At 35.3% G+C, this 24,542-nt stretch overlaps 1 protein-coding gene across 2 annotated transcripts in view; it reads right to left on the bottom strand.

Moving 5' to 3' along the window:
• Nucleotides 1–22,553, bottom strand: part of LOC125660403 (beta-arrestin-1-like) — a 42,957-nt gene extending 20,404 nt beyond the window's left edge. Inside the window, exons 1-5 of one of the 2 annotated variants that reach the window (XM_048892219.2) lie at nt 22,099–22,553; nt 21,929–21,997; nt 7,034–7,064; nt 6,870–6,930; nt 96–340 (exon numbers count right to left, since the gene is read on the bottom strand). In XM_048892219.2, the coding sequence (XP_048748176.1) occupies nt 96–340; nt 6,870–6,930; nt 7,034–7,064; nt 21,929–21,969 (378 nt within the window). In that variant the 5' untranslated portion in view covers nt 21,970–21,997; nt 22,099–22,553. Of the gene's footprint in view, nt 1–95; nt 341–6,869; nt 6,931–7,033; nt 7,914–21,928; nt 21,998–22,098 lie in introns of those variants that run through there. The other variant, XM_056150493.1, reaches the window with a different exon arrangement.
• Nucleotides 22,554–24,542: the final 1,989 nt, after the last annotated feature.

Raw genomic sequence — 24,542 nt, 5'->3', positions numbered from 1 at the left:
TCATTCAATAACATTAGTAAAATTTCCACGTAAAGAACGGGCTTAAGTTGCACGTTATAACTCAATCAAATTGACGTCTGCCGATTTGTTTTTACCTCGAAGAAGAATGGGTAGGCATTAGGTCCCAGTATCGTTATCAGCCGTTCTTGTAGCGCCGTCAGCGGCTTCTGCTGCTCGACAACCGGCGGATACACCTGTATGGTGGCGCTGAACAAGTCCTTCCGGAAAGATAAGCCTATGATATCCAGGTCCTCTCTGCCGTATCGAAAAGCCCCGAGAACTTGAACATAGACTTTCTTCTGGTCCTTTACACATTCCGGGTCCACTAAAACCACCCCATCTGCACAAAATGTAGAAAGTGAAAAAAATCAAATTTAAAAGTAGATTAGCTGACAATTCTTGACATAACGGGACGTCTCCACATTAAGGGTACTTTTTGGATTTCCCATCGCCACTCTTTGAATAATCAATGAGAAACCAGTTTTTAAGCAAGGTTTCATTCCAGTGAAATGGATTAAATCTTACTTAAATGTCCACCTTAATGGCAGAGGAAGGTGCATTATCAGGATTTTCTGTTTACAAGTATATTACTTTTTATAATAAATTACCCCACCGCATCCATAATACAAACACGATAAAGGTTTATTCCTTAAACTAGACTTTCATAAAATAAAAAAAAATATTTTTTATGGTTAAATTAACTTTCCATACAAAGCAAGCCTCTTTGTGACGTAATTCTGGGTTCCTATTTATAGAATATATAAATATTGAACCACCAAAGGATTATTATTGACAAAACGATGATGACTACAAGTATGTAAGAATCTAGTTATATACACGAAACTAATTTATATATATCAAAATATTGTTGTTTCTTTATCATGAATAAAATAGATGAAAAGTTCAAAATATAACTAAGAATCAAAAACATGTGTAGTAGTCTTTGTTTCACCTTGTTTATCTGTATATTGTATAAGTCAGGCCTGTATTAATTTCTAATAATTCTAGACGACAATGCTCTAACTATTAGATCTTGCACATTCCGTAAAAGATCTTAAGATCATCTTCATTCGTACGTGTACTGTGTTTTCATTATATTAGCGTGGGCGGCAGATTTCCGGGATTTGTTGATAATAGAGATTCTAAGATACGTAATTAAGTCGAGAGGTACTCCATGTTCTTTCATTAAAGTAAAACTGTATCCCGCGGTGCCCATTTTTTCGTGGTACTCCAGCACTACGAAAACAGCAGAGAATCGTGAAACCACGGTATCTTAATTGTTTTAAGTCGCGTAAGTATTTTTTCGAATGCTTTTTTTCATAACCTTTATTTGCCTACCATTAAAGCGTTCCTTGGCTGTGGTGAAGAGTATTGGAGTTATGAGTGAAAATCCTTACCATTCTCTCGTTTCCCGTGTTAATCAGTTGCCCATGCCTTCCTGCTTTATACTAACAACGCTAACGGCCAAATCTGTCTCGATAATACCATTACCGACAAAGGTTTATAAAAACACAATCTCTCCTCTGAATCTAAAGACATCTGTTCTGTTAAAATCTAATCACGTTTTCATGTGTTGCGCAAGGATATGGATCATTTTGTGTTTTATTTGTTAATTCTAATGATTATTTTGTTATATTCCGGGTTGATAGGAAAGGAATCGTTTTGTGTTTTATTTTCTAAATAATGATTTTGTTATATTTCGGGTTGACTCAATGGATACATGTCAACTTGTTTCGTTACTTCACATGACAAAGTTATCATCTATGAAGTAGGTTTGCTTTTTTCATAGATGACAATAACAATCCGCGAAGCTTATAGAGATTTACATCCATTATTGTAGACGGTACTACTCTCCGCTATTTCATCCGTCTTATAACTAGTACGAACGTAATTGCAGAGCGTTGTTTCGGAATAATATCACCCTTTCAAAGGTACCAGTCTTAAAAGGGTAATAGTGTAATGTCCAACTAATTGGTACAGTGCCCCGGTATTCAGCATTTACTGCCATAACAGAACCATTTCAATATACTTGGAATTTATAACTAGTTGTCGGGTTGTAAATTTTGTATTACTACCGCCCAGTAAATTGACAATGTAACATAAATACCATTATTATATACCTGTGTGCTAGAAATAAAACGTTCCTAATTTTCAGGAATTTTTAATATGCGATAACTGAGGAATTCTTGAACGCAAACTTTTGAGTAATACTGTAAACTAACTTTAATTCGCGTGCAAGAAAACTTAGCTAGAACCTCATCGTCGCGAATATTTCTCGTCGCAAACCAGTCCTTGAATGTTTGTCATAGGTTCGAAAAAGGCTCCATCTCGAAAATTGCTCACCGCGAACCAGTTTACCACAGGTGAACCACGATATCAAGTAGAAGCGAATAAAAGCTGGTTTAAAGTAATTTCATCCGTGACTAAACTTTTCGGATACAAATTAAGTTTGACATTATTGCACCCAAGCTCTATGGAACACTATGAAGGCGCACCCGATATCGTGAAGTTCAAGTGGGCGGATTCAATATTTTATCTATCAAGTAACAATTAATTCTTATGATACGCATGTCTCGATTAGGACTTCGTGTCAAAGACACTTAACCAGCATTTAGCGATGTAATGAGATGAAAGCGTGAGTAACAGTAATATTGCAAGCATTCTCGCCAAGGTAAATCATACCTCCGTTTCACCTCAGTCTTTAAACTCGGAGACAAAAAAAAATCATTTGTTGTAAAACAACTGTGAAATATGTTTTAGCTACGTGTATACAGGAATTACTTTTCTCCATAAATATGGGCTCTAAGAATCTCGCCTGGTATATATACACGTTCGCATGCTCGAGCTTTTATCTCCCAACAAGCGCCAAATATTCACCATTATAACCTCAGTAAGCCTAAATGACTGTATCATTGCGCATGCTCAATCAGCGGTGTTATTCATAGTCCCAGTTTTTCAAATCGTCCAATCAAATTACTATAATGTTTTGATATAAGCAGATATTTAGAGGAGAGATTTAAGCATCTTGTTAAAATCCATAAATTCTAGATTGCCCTTGATGATACGTCGATAATATATGTTTCATACTGAAAACAAAAATTTGTAGGAATGCATGTATGAATCTTGCTAATTATCGTGCACTTAGTAAATGAATATATTTTTCTTTGATTTTTTTTTTCTCTTTCGAATATCAAATTAATTTTGGGTTTAAAGGTTATTGGTATATTTGTTAGTCATATGATCAAGTATTATAAATTTTAAATGTTTATGATAATTGATATCATAAGGTATTTATCAGCAATATGATTATTTTCAATAAAATGAACGTTGAATTATAATACCCTTCTTTAAAGGTGTAGACTTATGTAGGCTTCTCTCTCTCTCTCTCTCTCTCTCTCTCTCTCTCTCTCTCTCTCTCTCTCTCTCTCTCTCTCTCGTTTGTAAATAATACAATCAAGAGTATGATATTTTCTCTTTTACCACAACAAACTAAATTTCCGAGTTATTATCCCCCTTTCCAACCGAGTTGTATGCATCATTCGACAAACTCTCTAAATAACCATGTCAGTTTATAATATCAATGTTATTTAATCAGTGTATTCTCGGACTAATGGTAAACTGTCCACCGTGGAAGATAATGAGTCGAGAGTGCGCTTCTCGATCCCGTCTAACATAAAGTCATTTAATTCTCCATTAAAATCCACAGGCCACTCTATTTCTAATAAAGACGTTATGAAGTGAGCTCCCAAGTAATGTTTTAAATCTGTGTTTAGGAAGGCGACAGGGTAGGCGCCCTAGAGCGCTCCTGTTTGTTTTTTCTTGTAATAAGTATAACGAGAAAATGAACAGGAACCCATTATCGTCCATTATTCATATGTCTATCAGATCTCTATGCAAACAAACTGAGATGCCACAAAAATTGAGTTTAATTCGTCATATGGGTTCCATACCACCACATGTACAAGTTTTCACGAGTAAGATATTTTGATTCCTGGTCGCATTAGACTTGGGTATATAGGGTAGGTCGTTGTTTTCAACAGCTGTTCGGTAAGAAATTATGAAAGTCACGGGTCATTTGATTAAGGCCATTAAAAAGCGTTGAAAAACCTTTACGTCAGATACAGGAACATGCATCAGAATAAGAATCGAGAGATGCGCACCCATTGTGAGAATGTGTGGTGTCTGTTTGATCCTCAATAAGGCGAGAACTCTACAGACAGATTGCAACTTAATTCGGTACAAGTTTATCAACTCAAAAGATTGAAAAACTAGCTCTGTTGCCAGTTTTTCTAAAGAAAAGACATTGAAGCATGAATTCAGTTTGTCTATATAGAGTGTCATACTTATAGGGGAAAATCTCAAAGTGGGAGTTAGACAGTAAGCTCTAAAATCTGCCTAGTGTGAGGGCTGAACCTTTGGCTTGTGAAGCTGTATAATTGACATTTATTATTTATTTCCTTTCATAACAACATACTCTAAGAAATCCCCTGCCGTCCGCGAGATTTGAATCTGCGTATTTAATTAAACATTTTAATGTGATCACTTTAATGTGATCCATTAATACACGTATACAAGTGAAAGGTATGGTGATTGCAATTTAATCCTAGATAAGATTTAACATCGCCCAATATATTTCTAATGCTGACTTTTCTGCATCGTTCAATTTGTTGTGACGATCGTGTTCCGTTCGAGTGTCTCTATCTAAGAGCAAATCAAAAGTACCGTTCACCTATTTGTCAGTAATCGTCATAATATTTGAATAATCTTACATCAAAATAATTGATGTGCTTTTTCAGAACTAACATGTTATTTGTAAGATCAAATTGAACGTAGATTTGTAATCCGTCAAATTTTTCTTCATTCCACTCCCACAATCTCGCTGTATCCAGATAAATCACGTGATTTTTAATTTTAGGAACATGTCATCAGCTTTTCTCCCACTTAACTTGCTATACCTTGTATACTAGTAATGTGTGTAAAAAATATGGTAATTTGGAGTAGTTAAGCAGTATACTTGTCCTTTGGGAAGTTCTGAACAATTACTTCAATGATTAAAATCAAATCATTTGATCGCTCTTATAGAGAAAATTTTGAAAAGTCCCGGGTTTTTTGTTGAGTTGTTTTTTGTTTTTTTTTTTGTTTGTTTTTTTTTTTGTTTTTTTTTTTTTTTTTTACGAATGGTCAGTTTCAAAAGTGAACTGTTTCACTTTTTTGAGCAGCCCAAATGCCCAATGTACCTTTTGAATAATTGCAATGGCCTACGAAAAGACTCTACATTGCCAACTTCCCATATTTATGTAACAGTATTCCATTATCACCTGCATATGGTATTTATGTATCTCAACTTATTCGATACACAAGAGCTTGTTCTGCGTATGATCAGTTTTTAAATCGAGGCAGGCTTCTGACAAACAAGTTGATGGGACATGGGTTTCAACAGTCTCGTTTAAAGTCAGTATCTTGCCCATTCTATGGTCGTTATAACGATCTAGTTTGCCAATACAACCTGTCATTGGGTCAAATGCTGTCTGACGTGTTTTATACCAATTGTTAAACCGTTCTTTACACACTGATTTTGACTACGGATAACTCCGTTTACCTGTTCAAGATATAGGGCTCATGGCGGGTGTGACTGATCGACAGGGAATGTTTACTCCTCCTAGACACCTGGTCCCACCTTCTGATATACCCAGGGGTCCGTATTTGACCAACTCTTAATTTTGTATTCCTGATAGGAGTTATGAGATTTATCACTGTTCGTTACCTTCACCTTTTTATGGACATGACTTGTATTTCTAATTTATTATAGACATTTATGTATTCTGTCATGAAAAAAACCCTGACAGTTTAAGTCATTAATCAGTGTCTGAATTACGGATGAACCTGCGCATCAGTCTCTCTCAGCGTAAAAAAAGTACAAAACAAAAGAAAAACAAAGCAATGATCGATCAATAAGATGTAGATATCAATAGCGGTAATTTTCTGTCTCATTCCGCACATGTTCGGAATTGTTGTTCGTCATGTGAGTAAATGACTTTATATCATTTGTATGATTAAAAGTACCAGCAAAAATATATAAACATCAACTAATTCTTACTTTTCTTTTGAAGAATGTTTAAGAGTTATTCGGATATATAAGGTTTGTCTACTACATTCGTTAACCCCCCGGATGTTGACATATGACTGCGATGGTTACTCCGCACATCGATAACGCGCGTACAGGCAAACAAGTTTTCAGTCAGAACGTTGAAATAAATACCGGTAAATAAATTCAGCAGTTACAGAAAATTTTACTCGTCTCGTAACAATTTTAACTCGGGTGAGTACTTTTCTCGCACCCTGATACAATGTAGGTGTAGTAATCCTGGTGTGAGTGACCATATAACTAATGATTGCAGTCGATGGTAATGCCTGATAACAGCAGGTGGCTTCTATTTATTCTGCCATCACTGACTGCCTACGATCAGGTGACGCTGTGCATTTACGTATCTCTGATTCGTGATCGGTCTAGAAAATAGTCTCAGTCACTCGACGACTGAATTATCCCCAACTTGACGCAAAGAATTACACTTATAAATCTGTGTAGAACTTACCAACTCGAAAAAATAAATTACACTTATAAATCTGTGTAGAACTTACCAACTCGAAAAAAAAATTACACTTATAAATCTGTGTAGAACTTACCAACTCGAAAAAATAAATTACACTTATAAATCTGTGTAGAACTTACCAACTCGAAAAAAAAATTACACTTATAAATCTGTGTAGAACTTACCAATTCGGAAAAAAAATACACTTATAAATCTGTAGAACTTACCAACTCGACGTGTAAAAAAAAAAAATTACACTTACAAATCTGTAGAACTTACCAATAGCATCGACATGAGTGAGATAGTCCAAAAAGTCTCGCTTTCCTAGGAACACGGTCACCTGTAGAATAAATTTTATTTTTTTATAAATACATATATTTATGTAGATAACTCAAAAACGTATTTTACTAGCTGATTCAATATGTAATACAGAAACTACTCACTTTACCACTCAGGCTGCTTTTCTTGAAAATTCTGAAAGAAAAGGAATGAATCACCAAAAATTTACAATGACATATTTTGATTAAGGTCATAGAATGCTACAAAATGAAAGTGGTTTCATGGGAAAATCTTGTGGTAAATGTGGGTTTCAGCAATATTAAAACATTTATAAATAATTTTACAAAATTCTTTAACAATATTTTGGGTATCCTACGTCCTTGATTATTGTCAATTTTATTTACCTATATGAATGCATATATCCATTGTCACAGATTATATTGATGCAGTCCTTCAGTGAATCGCCAGTTTAGGTAATTAAGTACACTTTACTTTTAATTACAAATAAATAACCAAGCATCATTACCATTTCAATTGATTATTGACTGGATACAGTGGTATGTTCTTGTAACAGTGGCGGTGAAGAATTATATTTGTTTACTATATTTCCATCAATAATCCGTGTTTTGGTCCTGTTAATTCACATATTGTGATCTGCATGACTTTTCGCTCTGTAGTGTCATCACGTTTTTGTGGAACGTGATCGACCGCGTCACAAACAAAACTGCGTACACAAAAAAAAAAAAAAATGATTTCACTCCATATATCTCTTTACAGTAGTCACGAATACATTCATTATCTTATTTACGTGAATTTAAAAATAAAGAGGGGATGGTATAATAAACTCATCATTACTTTAGTAACTTTCATCCGAAGAGTTGGATCACGTCTCGTTGACAGGTGCGCTTCGCGGCTCTTTTGATCTGTTGATACGCGGGTGTCAACTCGACGTAGTCCGACTTTCGGATCGGGTTACTGTGTTTGACACACTGATAAAATGATTATGGCCCCCTCGCATCACAGATGTCACAGGGATAGGTTATGTCGATCGCTCATTCACATGTTTTCCTTTGTTTACACATGCAATAGTGCAACCATGACGAAACATGCGGCTATCCTCTAAATAGATGATTCCTGTTGATTTGCAATCAGTCGTTTTTTATGAAGCGTATTCGACGTCAGATGACACTAATATGGCTGTTAATGTATCTTACACACAGATTTGAATTCTTGATAATTTTATAGAAGTACTTGTAAAAGACCAAGGTCGCTGGTTAATTAGATAATGATTTAATTAAGTGACACTTGCACGTATTCTGACGTGAAATATGGGAGCTCCCATTCTTATTTTAAGTCAGAGGTACCACCCTTGTTTAAAAGAATTACAAGTTACATATTCTTACTCACCATGAAGTCGGCATTCCCGTTCATTCACAAGTTGAAATGAAAAGGACCTAGGTCAGTAATGGAGAAATTTCTATATGACCATGTTAATATATGTACGAGTGGATGACACACCCACCTATCCTTTCTTTTTACGAAGTCATGCCTCAAATATCATCAGCCGCGGGAGAGACCGATCTATTCGTGGTTGAAAAAGAAAGTGTGGAATTGAACAATCATTTAAAGATTAAGACATAGGGCTCACGGCGGGTACGACCGGTCGACAGGGGATGCTTACTCCTCCTTGGCACCTAATCCCACTTCTGGTATATCCGGGGATCAGTGTTTGCCCAACTCTTTATTTTGTGTTTCTTATAGGAATTATGAGATTTATCACTGTTCGCTATCTTCACCTTTCATCAAATTAAGTTTTAATCGCCGACGGACGTATATGTGTTATGTGATTATATTCATTGATTTCTTCAGTCATCTACCGTAATCCATTGTCTTCATGATAAATTAATATCTACACCAGTCCTCACGAAAAAAACATTCTGAGACACTAGCCATACTAGCATATTTACTTGCTCATTTTCATTAGAATTCTTTTATAGCAGGTGAGTAAACAAAACATGTACATGAAAACATAAACATTGAAGGCAGGATGAATTAAAAACACATAAACAAGCTTTGAACGAATTGTAATGGTTTACAAACACAAGTAAAACCGAAAGGCGGAAAAAAGTTGATTGTAGATGAAGATATTTTTAATCCAAGCAATTTATTGATCCAAGATTTTTTTTACTAGCTAGATAGGCTAGTGTTTAGACATTTTCTACAAGCCAAGGTATGGGGCGTCGGTAATGTCACTATCTGCACGAGCTTTTGAGAATCTTTTTTCAGTATTAATTTTTTCTCTTAACTACCTCGATATACATGCTATAGCACTTATGAGTTTACAATATTTCCTTTCATTTTAAATTCTACCGCATTTTTAACCGGACACATCCATATTCAATAATGAAACCTAAACGAGCGTAAAAACGCTGAGATTAAAAATTTAATTCGGAAAAAGCATGTCCTTTTTTTTTTTTAAATACATGATGTGTTAATGTTTTAAATACATGATGTGTTAATGAAATGATTGATATTATTTTTGTTATTTTTATGCATTTACTCCATAAAAATTGTGAATTTAGATTGTGTTCCGATAAAAGACACATAAATGCATTAGACTTTGAAAATTTTTAGTAGGGGGCGTGCCTCCTCCCCCCCCCCCCCCCCCCCCCCCCCCCCACACACACACACACACACGCCTTAAATCCGCCAGTGAGAAGCACACCAAATAGACCTGAAACTTGAATTTAAAAAAAAAACAATGAAAGCACAAAAAGATTTCCTGATGATAATTTAATTATGTGTTATAAAATTCTACTTTCTTTCGTTTTTATTCAATAGGCAGATACACGAGTCCCACTTGAATCTCTGAACACATGCATTTGTAACTTGTTAATGGTCTTTCTTCAAATACTGTGTTTATCATATAACATGTGTACATCTGCACTAGCCAAGGGTTTTTGGTCCTCTCCGCTCCCCAGTGGACCGAAAACCCTTGGCTAGCGAAGACGACATGTGTAATGTTCTTAGCACTTTGATATTACATTAGTGCATTAAGATGTTTCAATAATATGTCATACATTTATCATTATTTAAAAACCAATCAAATGTTCTTGCATAAATGATAGTATTGATGGGTTGTTTTTTTTTATAAAGTGAGTAATTATTTCTTAATTTTATTTCCATTTTCTAATAGGATATTTCATATTACAACTTCTGTGTGCTTTCTTAGATATAGCTCAAGATATTTATTTTTTTTTAAATTTGCGACCGATTTGATGCATTGCATTGAAATTATCTTGTCATTTACTGGTATCAATCGTGACTGAGTTGCGCGGTGATTTGATGTGTGCCGTGAGATTTGTCGACACAAATCAACGATATCCTCCCTCCTCCTCTCTAAGTAAATGTTCGGAGATTACTGAATGACATTTACGGAAACCAAATAAACAACATAATAAAGCAATAAAACAAACACGTTGTACACGATCTTTAGCGAGACGGGTTTATGTGAGGGGTATCTTCACAATTGTTCCCTAGATATAAAAAGGATTTCATTTATGAAGATTTTGTTTGCCAACAGAAAATCACTCAGCAAGCTATTACGACCAAAGCTAAGGAAGATATTAATGAATTATTTATGATTTAATGATAATTCTTAATTGACAAACAGTGTAACTTGGATTTAACGTTGCGCGAACACAATGACTTTCGATCGGAGATCGGAATGGAACTGGAAGTACATCAGAAATTTTCGCATAGACGATAAAAGACACACGTCTTTGTGAATCAAATCGTTCTTCGGGGGAAAATGGGAATTCCTGTAAACTTGTCTAGTCATGATTCATGACTACATGGGGTGTACCATACTGCGGCGTTTAATCCTCTATTAAGTTTGTACATGACGAAAAATAGCGAAAATATTTCGTATCACTTCATTTCTTTTTTCTATAGAAAATTTATTGGTTGATTGATTACATATGAATAATTTTACAAATATCAAAATGCTGAAATTGTATTTTGTTTGTTTTTTTATTTTATTTTATTTTTTAGCTATTTTTTATGCCCCCGAGATCGAAGATCGGTGGGCATATTGTTTTTGTCCTATCTGTCATTCTGCCATTCTGTAATTCTGTAATTTCTGTAATTCTGTCATTCTGTCTGAAACTTTAACATTTTTGACCCCGTGACCTTGACCTTGGAGTTTGACCTACTTTTTGAAAACTTTAACCTTGCTAATAACTTTTGAACAATAAGTGATAGAGCTTTGATATTTCACATGAGTATTCCTTGTGACAAGACCTTTCCGTGGGTATTTAACCCTTTGACCTTGACATTTGACCTACTTTTATTTATTTTTTTACATTGGTCATAACTTCTAAATGGTAAATATTAGAGCTTTAATATTGTACATGAGCATTTCTTTTGACAAGATCTTTCTACTGGTACCAAGATATTTGCCCTTGTGACCTTGGTCATCTTCGGAATTGGCCATTATCGGGGGCATTTGTGTTTCACAAATACATCTTGTTTAATTATTATTATTGTTTTGTTGGGTTTTTTTTGGAAATTTTAATCAAGATGATCCGTGAAAAACATAAAACAGACGAACCAGCAGTGGATGATCAGTTGTTGACACGTAATGACCCTGGCCAATACGTCACAATACGTCTGTGTGTTAGTTTTAAATCATCAGTGGTATTTTTTACGTCTCTTCAAGAAATTTTCACTAATTTTGAGACGTCACCAGCTGTAGATGAAGTGCCACGTGACCTATGCATGGTGATAAAGGTCGTCGCAGTCAATTATGGCTATACATTTGGTTCGGGGTTGTTATAGCTTTGATCTATTGTCTTCGAATAGTACATGTGATGATTATTTTGTTGTCATGAACATTTTTTCAGCAATTTTACGCGGATTGTTAAGTATGGCCATCATTTTGGTTTTGGGTTGATAAAACAATATTCAATTTGAATAATGATATTTTTCTAAAGTTCGGATGAAGGTACTGTACTAATTCATACTAGTTGTATATTTTTGTTAATTCTCATAAAAACATAATTATTTCAACGGCAGCTTTGGATTTTTCTAGACCCAAAATTGCTGCAATATGGTGACGTATTACATCCGTGGTGGGTTTTTCTCTCGACTTGATGGAAAAGCTCTAGCGATGTTCAGATTGCTGTTCGTTATTAGAATCATAACATCTAGCGACAACCTTTTGATATTTACTAATTTTTATTTGTCGACTAGTTAAGGATTCAGACCTAGGCTTTACATCCTTCACAAAAACTGACTGAATACATTGATACACTCGGTGAGTCAATGTGAAACTACCGCTACGTAAATTTTGCATATATACCATTGATACGAGCGCCATACCGCACTGGTTTCCTACGATTCAAATTCTGACGTTTTGAAAACACTCTCGTTCCACACGCACTATCCCCGATACGACAATAGCACAAGAAGACGTTCAGGCGACGTCTAGTAAATCTTCGGCAATCAATCCAATTATATAAACTTGGTCAAGGTTTTCAACACTGGATAAGAAGAACTCCCGATGGAGATTACATAATGAACCTTCTAAACTATTTTACTGAGAAAACTCAGTCCCCCAGAAAGAGGCTTGGAACTTGTAAAGTGAAATGGGTTCAATTCATAATTTCTATATTTCCAAAGGACTACTCTGTTGATACACATCATGCCCTAACTACTGTTTTCTGTCTTAAATGAAGTACTGTTACTATTTTAACTGAGACATAAACAAAACATTGCGTGTCATTGTGGTATGAGAGAAGATGCATATCATTTCTTCTTTGTTTGTAAAAGATTTTCAGTAGTAAGAAATGTTATGTTTAACGAACTTTTTCAAATACAAGAATTATCTATTATTGATACACGGATTTTACTTTGGGGCAGTGACAATATGGGTTATGAAACTAACAGCCAAATTTTTAATGCTGTTCACAAATTTATACTTAATTCAGGCAGATTCTCATGATAGTAATTCACTTTATGCTAAATGTACATGTATTTATTTTATCTATACATATGTTTTATGACAATTGTTATAAATTAATCTAAGGTGAAAACCTCGTAAATTGTAAGAACTTGTGTTCAAACCTGTTGTATATTATGTATGCAATAAAATATGTTCATACCAAACAAAACATACTTTGTTATATCTTGTTCATATACGTCCAGGGTATCAGTTAATATCAATGGTTGACAAGTCATGAGCGAGAACGGAAGAGAACTTTATATTTTCTTGAGATTCTCAAAGATATGATATGGACTGATTTATGATGAAAGGAAATTGTGTTAAGTTAGAAATCCTATGCTGCGATTAAAAAGAAGTGCTCGTTCGTCACCACTATCGCAAGCTGGTGATCGTTATTTCTTAAATTCTAAAGGTGGAGATCGTCATTCCTTTAATTCTAAATATGGAGATCGTCATTCCTTTAATTCTAAATATGGAGATCGTAAGTTCCTTAAATTCTAAAGGTGGAGATCGTTATTCCTTACATTATTACCTGCATATGGTGTCTATATTTCTCAACTGACTCAATACGTAAGAGCTTGTTTTTATAAGTTTTTCAATCTAGGCAGACTACTGAAAAACAAGTTGATGTTACAAGGGTTTCAACAGTCTCGTTTAAAGTCAACTTTTCGCAAATTCTATGGTCGTTATAATGATCTAATTTGCCAATACAACCTATCATTAGGTCAAATGCTGTCTGATGTGTTTGATACTGATTGTTAGACCGTTCGTGGCACACTGATTTTGACTATGGGTTACTCCGTTTACCTGTTTAAGATAAAGACCTCACGGTGGATGTGACCGAGTGGTTAGAACATCGCGCTCAAAATCACACAGCTACTCACCGCTGGTCGGCGCAAGTTCGAATCCCTCTCGCGCCGGTATGTGAGAAAGTTTCCCAGTTTACTTTCGGAGGTCGGTGGCCTCTGCCTAGTTACATTGTATCTGGGTTCTTTCTTCCACCAATAAAAACTGGGCGCCATCAGATAACTGAAAAATTGTTGAGTGTGGCGGAAAACCTCAATCAATCAATCAACCAATACTAGCAACGGTGACTGATTTTATAAACTTGAGAGTTTTTGATTGTTTGTCCCACCATCAGTTTTCACACATTTGAAAGAGATCTCAAATACTACTTTGTATGTAAGTAATCACAAACCTTCACCCCGCTCTATCTCAACTGAACTGCAGGTCTATAAACTGCTTTTATCGACAAGGTTATACCATTTTTATGTAAGCAACGTACCATCTTGCCGATACCAAGGAAACTAGTTGTAATGTTATTTTCGATATATTTAGAAAAGAAGAACTATTTACTTGTAAGACGCTCTTTTCGTGACGTGTATCTTGAACACGAAGTTGACGTGTATTCCGCATACTTCTGTTTTTGATGAAACAAAAGACCCATATTTATACCCACTACAGTCTGTGCACTCTACTTTTGTCAAGGATAGGTCATGAAAAAAACTATTTCTGTATGCTAAATTATGAATTATTGATTAGAACGAAATATAGCGCAAATCAATTACTTCAAAGAATTATCAACGTTAGATTTGATATGAGTCATTACTAACTCACGGCAGAAACGGCGAGTTCTCAACTGGAGTAAAGTGACACCACACGAAGACAGAGAGTATTGATCACGGGAGAAGTTATTTTTGGGAGGGAAAGTCCACGCAAATAGAGAAGTTTTCATTTTGATGGTAATAGCTGAGGAATCCCAGGAGAAACCCGACGCACTACGATGTTTATTCAACAAGTCGCCATGTCCAACAATTTAATTCAAGTTGACAATGAATTCGACGCTTCGTGTTTCTCCCGATATTGCTATTTCTTAAGACAAGCTTGGATAATATCTTTGAAAGTGAAGTGGTGACAGCTCTGGCGAACCTCAAATAGCAACTGCTTAATTGTCGTTGCCATATTGAAAAAGAAATAGGTTACTGTAAATTCCTTATTTTTCGCGAGTACTTGATATCGCGAAATGACTCGTATACGTGGAATCGCGAGAACATAAATTCACGGGTGCTCAGTTGATCAAGAGGCTTTACATGTATTTAGCAATATAAAAATAAAAACGAGAAATTGCAATTCACGAGTGATGATTCTCGCGAAATTACGCGATAATAAATTTCGTATGTTTAGGAATTTACAGGAGGTAATGTATATTTATCTTATGGCAGTAAGGCAGTTATGAAGATCTATTCACGTATCGTGCCACGATATATGCTAGAAGTGGTGTGAATCAAATGTAAATTTTACAAAAATTCTATAGAACTTTTACTTAATTTGATATCACAAAATTTTACCAAATGAACGACATCAAAACCAATGATTTTTCAACACTTTACACGACCATTCCTCACGATAAATTAAAGACATCATAGACAGTTACTTCAACAAAAATAGAAAATAGAAATATTCACATCTAGTGATCAGTCATCCAAAAATTTCTTTTTGTTAAACACCACTCTGATTCCAAGCACAAGTACTCTGATATTTAAAGGATGGTGGAGTTTCTAATTGACATCTTCATAGTCTTTTGTGATCAGGTTTTTCAACAGTCTGTTGGAATTTCCATGGGCATGAATTGTGTTCCTTTGTTAGCTGACCTGTTTTTATGTTCTCATGAGGTAGAGTTTATTCAAAAGCTTCTACATGAGAAGAAAAATATCTTGCTGTGACCTTCAACTCGACATTTAGATATATCGTCGACGTCAGGGCCGTAAATTAACCTTCAATTTGGAGGAGGCAGGAAATTAGGACACTGAACACGTTTTGTGCAAAATCCTTGATTCTAGGGCCTTCTAAGATGTTACTTGACTAACTCATTCTAAAAGAAAGATTTGGAATGCTTTTTAAGGGAGGTATCATGTTCTTAGTTATTGGAAACAACATAAATTCTAATGAACTTTAAATTTTAATTTTTTTTTGGCTCAAAAGTTGGAGGAGGCAGCTGCCTCCTCCGCCTCCATGTAATTTACGGCCCTGGTCGACGTTTTATTTATTTACAATAATCATTTTCTTTCATATGTCGATTCGATATATCCCAGTGAACTCGAAATAAAAGACATCACATCTGCTTCGAAAGTAGATATTTTATTGAACATAGCTCTATGTTAACGACAAACTAACAACTCAGCTTTATGACAAACGGGATGACTTCCGTTTCTCCATTGTCAACTTTCCATATTTATGTAGCAATATTTCATCACCTGCAGCTGGTGTATATATCTCTCAACTGATTCGATACACAAGACTTTATTCTACGTAGGATAAGTTTTTAAATCGAGGCAGTTTACGAAAAAACAAGTTGATATTACAGGGGGTTTAACAGTCTTGTTTAAGTCAGCATTTTGTAAATTTTATGTCTTTATAATGATCTAATTTTCCAATACAATCCGTCATTGGGTCAAATGCTGTCTGACGTGTTTCATACCGATTGTTAGGTCGTTCTTGTCACACTGATTTTGACTACGGATGACTCTATATACCTGATCAAGATATAGGGCGTGACTGGTTGACAGGGGATGCTTACTCCTCCTAGACACCTGATCTCCAAGGACCAGTGTTTGTCCGACTCTCAATTTTGTATTCTTTATAGGAGTTATGAGATCATTCCAGTTCGTTATCCACCTTTTGCATACATGTGAATCAATTTTGGACATACTATATACCTGTCAACTCCAGGTCTCCTTCAGTCAATAAACAAATAATCGATTTCCACGTTTACGCCTCTCGTTATCTCTATTGTCTTGGAGACTTTCCATAATCGGTAATTTCAAGAAACTAAACGGCGAGTGCACAACAATAGAGCCTCATGATAAAAGGCACTTGCTAGAGCTTAATCGCAATGTTAGCTTGATTTTGAATGTCGAACATTTATCGCTGAAAATCTTAAGTTTACATCAGTTTATGTAGGAGTCTCGCGGCGGCCATAATTAACACGTGGTGACAAGGGCTTAACGTAAACTATTGTCCATCGCAGCTTGAAGCATGGTCCTGTGGATTTATTTACATTTGAATTTATACAACCATCTTCTTTAGAGTTTATTGTATATTCAAAGAAATCTTCAAATAGGATAACTATGGCGCAAATCGCTTACCCTATCGCCACCTGTCATTATCGATTAGTGCACTGGTAGCTCATTATTTTTCATTTAGTGGCGGATTACCACAAATTACCACTGTTCCTGAGCATAACACCGTTTTATCGCGCATATTCCAACGACCCGGTCAACAATATTTGACCACCAACAGTTCTCTACTGTCACATATCCTCTTAATCGAACACGCGATGCAACTGAAATGCTTATAAAATCAAATGTCAGCGTCAAGGATCATTATTACGACGTATATGTTAATACAAGCATGGAAACGCGTCTCCATTCACGAGACATTTAATACAAATGTTAAATACTAGACTATTAAAGTGTTAGCACTATGTCGTTTGGATTAACGGTACGTTTCAAATTGTGACGGAATCACAGGGGGTCGGCTCGGGTTTTTTTGGTCTTTTACACACAAGGGAGGGGGGGGGGGGTCCGAAATCCCAGAAATCGCTACCTCAAATTTCCATTTGTCTCCCTTTTCATATTTGACGGAAAATACCTATTATTTGTTTGTACCGGCAATATATGTGAAGAAGCAATGTATTTTTTATCGTTTTTGAACAACAGGAACTTTTCTTCAATCACCCAAAATGGAAGACGCGCTCTCATTGGTCAATTCAATTTGCTTGAACTACTCTCACACATCGTAAATGAAGAGCAAATGTATGATATACAGCTGTACGTAAAACAATGCACAAAGAGACAAAGTCACCAATGTAAACATGGCCCTCATTAAGCAGGGACCGCAGCGGTGACCTAAAGGTTAAAGCGTTCGCCTCGCATGCGGAAGGCCGGGATTCGAAGTCGTTAAAACAGGTAGTGACAGTTCCATCGCCAAACGCTCGGCATCATGTGTGAATGTCACGGGTCCTCGGAGATGACCTTAAAAACGGATGTCCCAGTAGGTGTGGCATGCTAAAGAACCCTCACTGTTCAATGGCCGTAAGCGCCGAGCATCGAGGCCTAAATTTGAAACCCTTCACCGGTCTTGGTGAACGTCTCCATATGAGTGAAAAATTCTCGTGAAGGACGTTAAACAAGATACAATCAATCATTAAGCAGGGTTGGGGTTTTTTGGGGGGGTTGGGGGGTTGGTGGTCAAATTGTTTGGTTGTTTTTTTTTTTAAGATAAAAATTTAATTGGTCTTTTGGTTTCTACCTACTTCGCATGAACATTTTAAAGGGGCATGGACATGGTTGAGCTGAAATTTTTATTGTTCCATTTGTATCGTTTACAATGCTTAAACTAAAGTATTCCTAATGGTCAACCAAAATTTTAATATCAGTTTTTGATTTACAAGTGAGATACAGCAATCACATTTCTTTGCTATATAAACAAGGCTCGTGCCATGTTTTTGTTTACATATATATTGCTTAATAGAAAATAGCATGTTTAAAACAAAATGAGATCATTGTGCTAAACACTAGAAACTAATTAAGTTCAGAATTAACTTGTAAAATTGAACAATCTGCTTTAAACGAACTTCTGCTAGTGTATCAAATTTAGCCTATGTAAACAATAACATGGCATGAACCTTGTTTACATAACAAAGAATTGGGATCTCTATATCTCCCATGTAACTCGACAACTAACATTCAAATTTTTACTGACCAATAGAAATACCTTAGTTAAACATTCTAAACATTAAAAATGGAAAAATAAAATTTGAAAATTTTCAGCTCAAATCGTGTCCATGTCCCTTTAAAACGTGGTAGAGCTTATTCAAAGTGAAGGCGGAAGTCAAACGTAGACTGGATCTTGAAAAGTATCAGAACATCACGAGGGATTAGAGTGGTTGCTTTCATCAGTATCAGAACATCACGAGGGATTAGAGTGGTTGCTTTCATCAGTATCAGAACATCACGAGGGATTAGAGTGGTTGCTTTCATCAGTATCAGAACATCACGAGGGATTAGAGTGGTTGCTTTCATCAGTATCAGATCATCACGGGGGGTTAGAGTGGTTGCTTTCATCAGTATCAGATCATCACGGGGGATTAGAGTGGTACTTTCATCAGTATCAGAACATCACGAGGGATTAGAGAGGTTGCTTTCATCAGGTCAAAGGTGGTTGTTCAATTGGCATTGTGTTATTAACGTGAAAAATGAATGGGGTATTGTTTGATCTAACGGCTTTGGGGATCTTTTCCTATTTCAGGTTTCTGTAAGGATAGATTTTTCTCATATTTATAAGATGCAATAGAAGGTGGTATCATTCATATAAACATTTTAGAACACGTTTTTTTCTCATAAACATTTTAGAACACGTTTTTTTCTCATAAACATTTTAGAACATGTTCTTTTCACATAAACATTTTAGAACACGTTTTTTTCTCATAAACATTTTAGAACACGTTCTTTTCACATAAACATTTTAGAACAGGGTTTTTTTTCACATAAACATTTTGTCAAGGTCACGAATGTTGTAAGCCAATGGACTTTGAAATTCTGTTACAGCATATAAAAATACTAATGTGCAACAAATCAATTCATATACGAATACATGTATTTCTTATATCTCTATGTAGAAAATACAAAAACCAAACAATTGGTAAGTTCAATAAATTATGATACAGCGAATTCCCTATGATATTTTTGTCCCGTGGGTATCCGGGGTAACCCTTGTTTGTCGTAAGAGGCAACTAAATGGGATGATCCTTCGGATGAGACCGCAAAAAACAAGGCCCCGTGTCGCAGCAGGTGTGGCACGATAAAGATCACTCCCTGCTCAAAGGCCGTAAGCGCCGAGCATAGGCCTAAATATTGCAGCCCTTCACCGACAATGGTGACGTCTCCATGGGGTGTGAATGAAAAATTCTCGAGCGGGACGTTAAACAATAAGTAACCAACCAACCTATGATATTTTAACAAAAAAGCTCAATGTCTGACGTTCGTTTAGTGCTTTTAAAATGTCTGACGTTCGTTTAGTGCTTTTAAAATGTCTGACGTTCGTTTAGTGCTTTTAAAACACTTGTGTAAATAAGAAGATAAAAAGATAAAGTGCGGGTATCAGGTTATTCAAAAGAGGTAATATAGAAAGAGCGAGAGAGAATTGATCTCAAATTGTCCTTCAAAAATGTATACTAGTAGGTGATCTGGAATGACCTTCAAAGTGGTACCTAATGCAAAAGGATCATAAGAATTTTCTAAACGTCCTCACTTGTGCTAAGTGTAAATTATTGTGTCATAACTTTGAAGATGTTTTATTGCTCTGTGATTTTGTTCTACTTGAGGTGAAAAAATAATTTTTATATTTTTTTTAAAATCTATTTTTTTTTTTTTTAATTTGAAGAATAGAGGAAAGTGCCTTACAATAGTTAAAGTACCTTACAATTGAAATCTCCCAGACAATTTTAATATTAAATGATAAAACTGTAAATTAGGCAGCGACGAGAACCACATGTTTCTGAACCGAAGAAAATGCATGTACCAACCTTCAGAAATTCATGTTGAAATATACTTATAAATGTACATGAATGGACTACTAACCCCCCCCCCCCCCCCCGCCCGAAGATTGATTGACTTATTATTGTGTTTAATAAACATTTTCACTTCCCTCCATCTGAAATTTGAGAACTGTAGAAATTTTCTTTCAAGTAGCCTGATAATGTGCATATTTTATAAGTTCATGTATAAACCATAGGATTTGTATTTTAGGGAGAAATACTGGCAACAATCAATACTATCTCACGACTATATCGTTTTAATTTGCAAGAATAAAAAAAAAAAACACTTAAGACGAATCAAAAATTAATACAACTGTGGTATTTTGCATCAATGTTCGAATTTAATTGAATTTTTAAAACCATTGTACCATTTGTTCACTTAATGCAGTAGAACCGAAAATTGTACCAGTCTTAAGAAATTAACAATACTTGCATCAGAATGAACAATGGAATGATTTTGTTAGAAAATTCAGCATGAAATAGCGTGACCGCTTTCCATCACTTACAAGTTGGGGTTCCATGCTTCCTATTTATCACAATTTCAGATTTCTTAGAGAGCTGTTGTTCTCGACAATCAACTGACTGCCCTACTCACAAGTAGACGCTAACCGTGCGCACAAACAAACATGTAAATATTCTCTCTTTCGCTTTGAAGTCGTCGTGTCTTTAAGCATACAAATATTGTTTTAAGAACGTAAATCAAACTAGATACCATGGAAAATTAAATAACGCATGCTTTTACAAATACGTAGCACAGTTGTAAATTGGATACCATGAAAATTTAAAGGGACTGATTCACGATTTCCCCTAAAATTTTGTTTGTCATTTTAAATGATCAAAATCTATACAGTCTAATATGTTTAGAAGATTTCACAAAAAAATAAGGTTATTCATCATGACAAGCTCATTATAGAGAGTTTATTATTTGTTTTGAAAACAAAGATTTGGGTGTTATTGTTTACGAAGTTTTAAAAATAAATGGATATTGATCTAAGTATATTATTTATATCACATCTCAAGTATAATTTAGGTAAAATGTGTCCTTTAAAAGTTAAAATTTGTGATTGTACAAATTGAAGACTCTTTAAATTACAAAATTAATGTTTCACTGGTTTGTTTGTTTACATGAAAAGACTCGAGTCTTTGTTTACATAACACAGAATCAAAGCTAAGATATTGCTCTCATCCTTGCATTGAGACGGTCCAAATTTTGGTTGTCAACATTAAATGAGTTACAATTTTAAATTTTAACATCAAAACTGAAAAATATTTGTTTCGAAAATCGTGCACCAGTCTCTTTAAATGACGTACCGATTGTACGCTTTTACATATACGTAATACAGTTGTTTTCGTATAATTGCAGACATAATATGTGAATATTTCACGGGGCAACTTTTGTCGTAAAATGCCAAAAATAATGTTTCAATCTCATTACACTAATAGCACAAGATGTCCTACCTGCAGATTTCCATTGACTCCGGTGTCGCTCCCTTAGGCATGTCTTCACGTCGTCACAATCTTACCCAACTGAAACGAAAGAAAATATCAACAAGCCAAAATATATCATAAGAAAAAAGTCTTAATCAAAGTGAATTCAAAGTGCAATCAAATCAACAGCCAATCATTACCGAATAAACCAAAAACAATGTCGTCCAAGGCAATTATTAACACAACTCCTTCGATGTCATTACTTAAGACTATATATATGCTGGAACGTGGGGATGTCACGCAGCTGCCGGTGTATGTGGAGGTTTCCTCTTTATATAGGAGCGGGAAAGATCGAATGTTAATTAAGAAATAGCATCTAGCAGAGACTGGAGATGAATCCTCCACGTATATACTTTGATATTATAGATTTTGAATTTCTTTTTATGACAAGTATTTATCAATGCATTAGTTTATCACTCTACAGTTTCTTATACCTCAGAATTACACGTGTTAATAGAAACTTGTATGTGTTTTTTAATATAATTTATTTTTTAGATAAATAAGATATTGAAAATGACTCGCTGTTACAGCAGATGATCTGTTGTTTTGCTATAGTGTCTCTTTAATGGTTTCTGAAAGGCGTTTAATTCTAACATGGAGGAAACTTCTTCAGAGCATTGTCAGTCTATTGACTTAGCTGTTAGACGCACGGAAACACCAGCTTTATTAATGCACTGTGTCGTTCACGTCATCATTGTCAATTCGGAAATGGTGGGGTATTATTAAAATGCAATGCACTGGAAAACTTATTATTCTAACTCTTTGTCTATCCGACAGGTGGCGCTCGTAACGATAGAGTTGGATTTCCTTTTTCTGCTCTCTGTCAATAACATGGAAGGGAATTTCACTAGCGCACAGGTGGTGCTCGTAACATTCTCTTCTGCTTACTGTCAATAACATAGAAGGGGACCTCAACCGCGCCCAGGTGGCGCTCGTAACTTTCTCTTCTGCTTTCTGTCAATAACATAGAAGGGGACCTCAACCGCGCCCAGGTGGCGCTCGTAACTTTCTCTTTTGCTCTCTGTCAATAACATGGATGGGGACCTCAACCGCGCCTTGTTCCCCATGTGACTTCTGTCATCAACACCCCCATCTCTAACGTTATACCGAACTAACGCCTAGCTCACTCAAATGTCCACGATGTAATTTGATTTCGCATTAATTCGATTAGTATTAAACTGCTGAGACGTAAAGATACATCGCGTCTACACAATAGGGTGTGCGTAGGAGAGGCCATGTGGTTATGTAAGATAATGGAGAAATGTGACATCCCACCATGCAGTAGGTAAATGTGGTTATGTAACACGTAATGTTCCACAATATTTTGCATTAAATGTAGTGCGAAGGATCCACAAAGTTCTGCGATGGTGATGCTATACACATAAATACAATCCCGAATATTTATTTTATGCATGTCAAGTTTGCTCTGAATTTTCTGATAGACAGGAAATAGCAGGTGTCCATTGTGGAGTATTTCATACATAAATGTAGAGCTGTATGATAAATGATATGATGGTCAATCTACGTACTCAGATCGATTTCATATCAATCAACTTGATGCAAACTGTCAGCGAGGGGATATCACAGTTTACAGTGTTTGTTTTAGATCGTTTACTCAAAATAGAGAAAAATTAAGAGAACATTTTCTCAATGAAAAGATGCAGAAAGCGATTTATCAAAATTTAAAAGGAAAACTATAGGTCGCCTTAATATGACGAAAATTATAAATTAATTTTTCTTACTCTTAAAGAATGCAATTCTATGTTGATACCCGTTAATTTAAACACAGGTGTTTTGCTATCTTGTTTTCCTTTGATAAATAAAATGAGGGGGGGGGGGGTATTATGTATCGGCGGATACTTTAACCAACAAAAAAACTATCTAATCGCTTCAAATGCCTAAACAAAAAGACTAGGAAGAATTGTTTTAACACACTAAAAATGATGTCTTCCCTTCCATTTCCATAGTCTTTTATAAACATTTTTAGGGATCATCTATAAAGAGGAAAATTAAGACTTACGGTACATAACATTGGCCTATATGAATATGTGCCTCAAACAAGGAACAGTGTTGTAAACATTTGATAGTAAATAAAACTTGCCAACATACCAAATATCAAAGGCGTATGTTCAAAGGCAAAAATGTTATGGCCGGACGAAAATAATGCTCCAAAAATTCTATTATTTGACCTTTACATAAAAGGTCAAGGTAAAAGATCAGCAAAAATGGTATGCGACACACTGTCTTATCATGGTATACCCATATACCAAATATCAAAGGCCTATGTCAATAAATCAATAGACCAAAAAGTCATGGTCCGTACAAAATGCTCAGAAATTCTATTAATTGACCTACCGGTATACATAAAAAGTCAAAGATCATAAAAAATGGCACGCGACGCTATGTCATATCATATCATAGAATACCGAATATCAAAGGCCTAGTCCAAAAATTCTATTATTTGACCTTTAAATAAAATACCAAGGTCAAATCAAAATCAAAAATGGCACATGACACACTACCTTATGATATACCCAGATATCAAATATCAAAGGCCTATGTAAAAAGACAAAAAAAAGCTGTG

Source organism: Ostrea edulis, chromosome 9 (genome assembly GCF_947568905.1).
Source record: "Ostrea edulis chromosome 9, xbOstEdul1.1, whole genome shotgun sequence".
Taxonomy (NCBI): Eukaryota; Metazoa; Mollusca; class Bivalvia; order Ostreida; family Ostreidae; genus Ostrea; species Ostrea edulis.
This window is presented reverse-complemented; position numbering and strand designations above follow the sequence as displayed.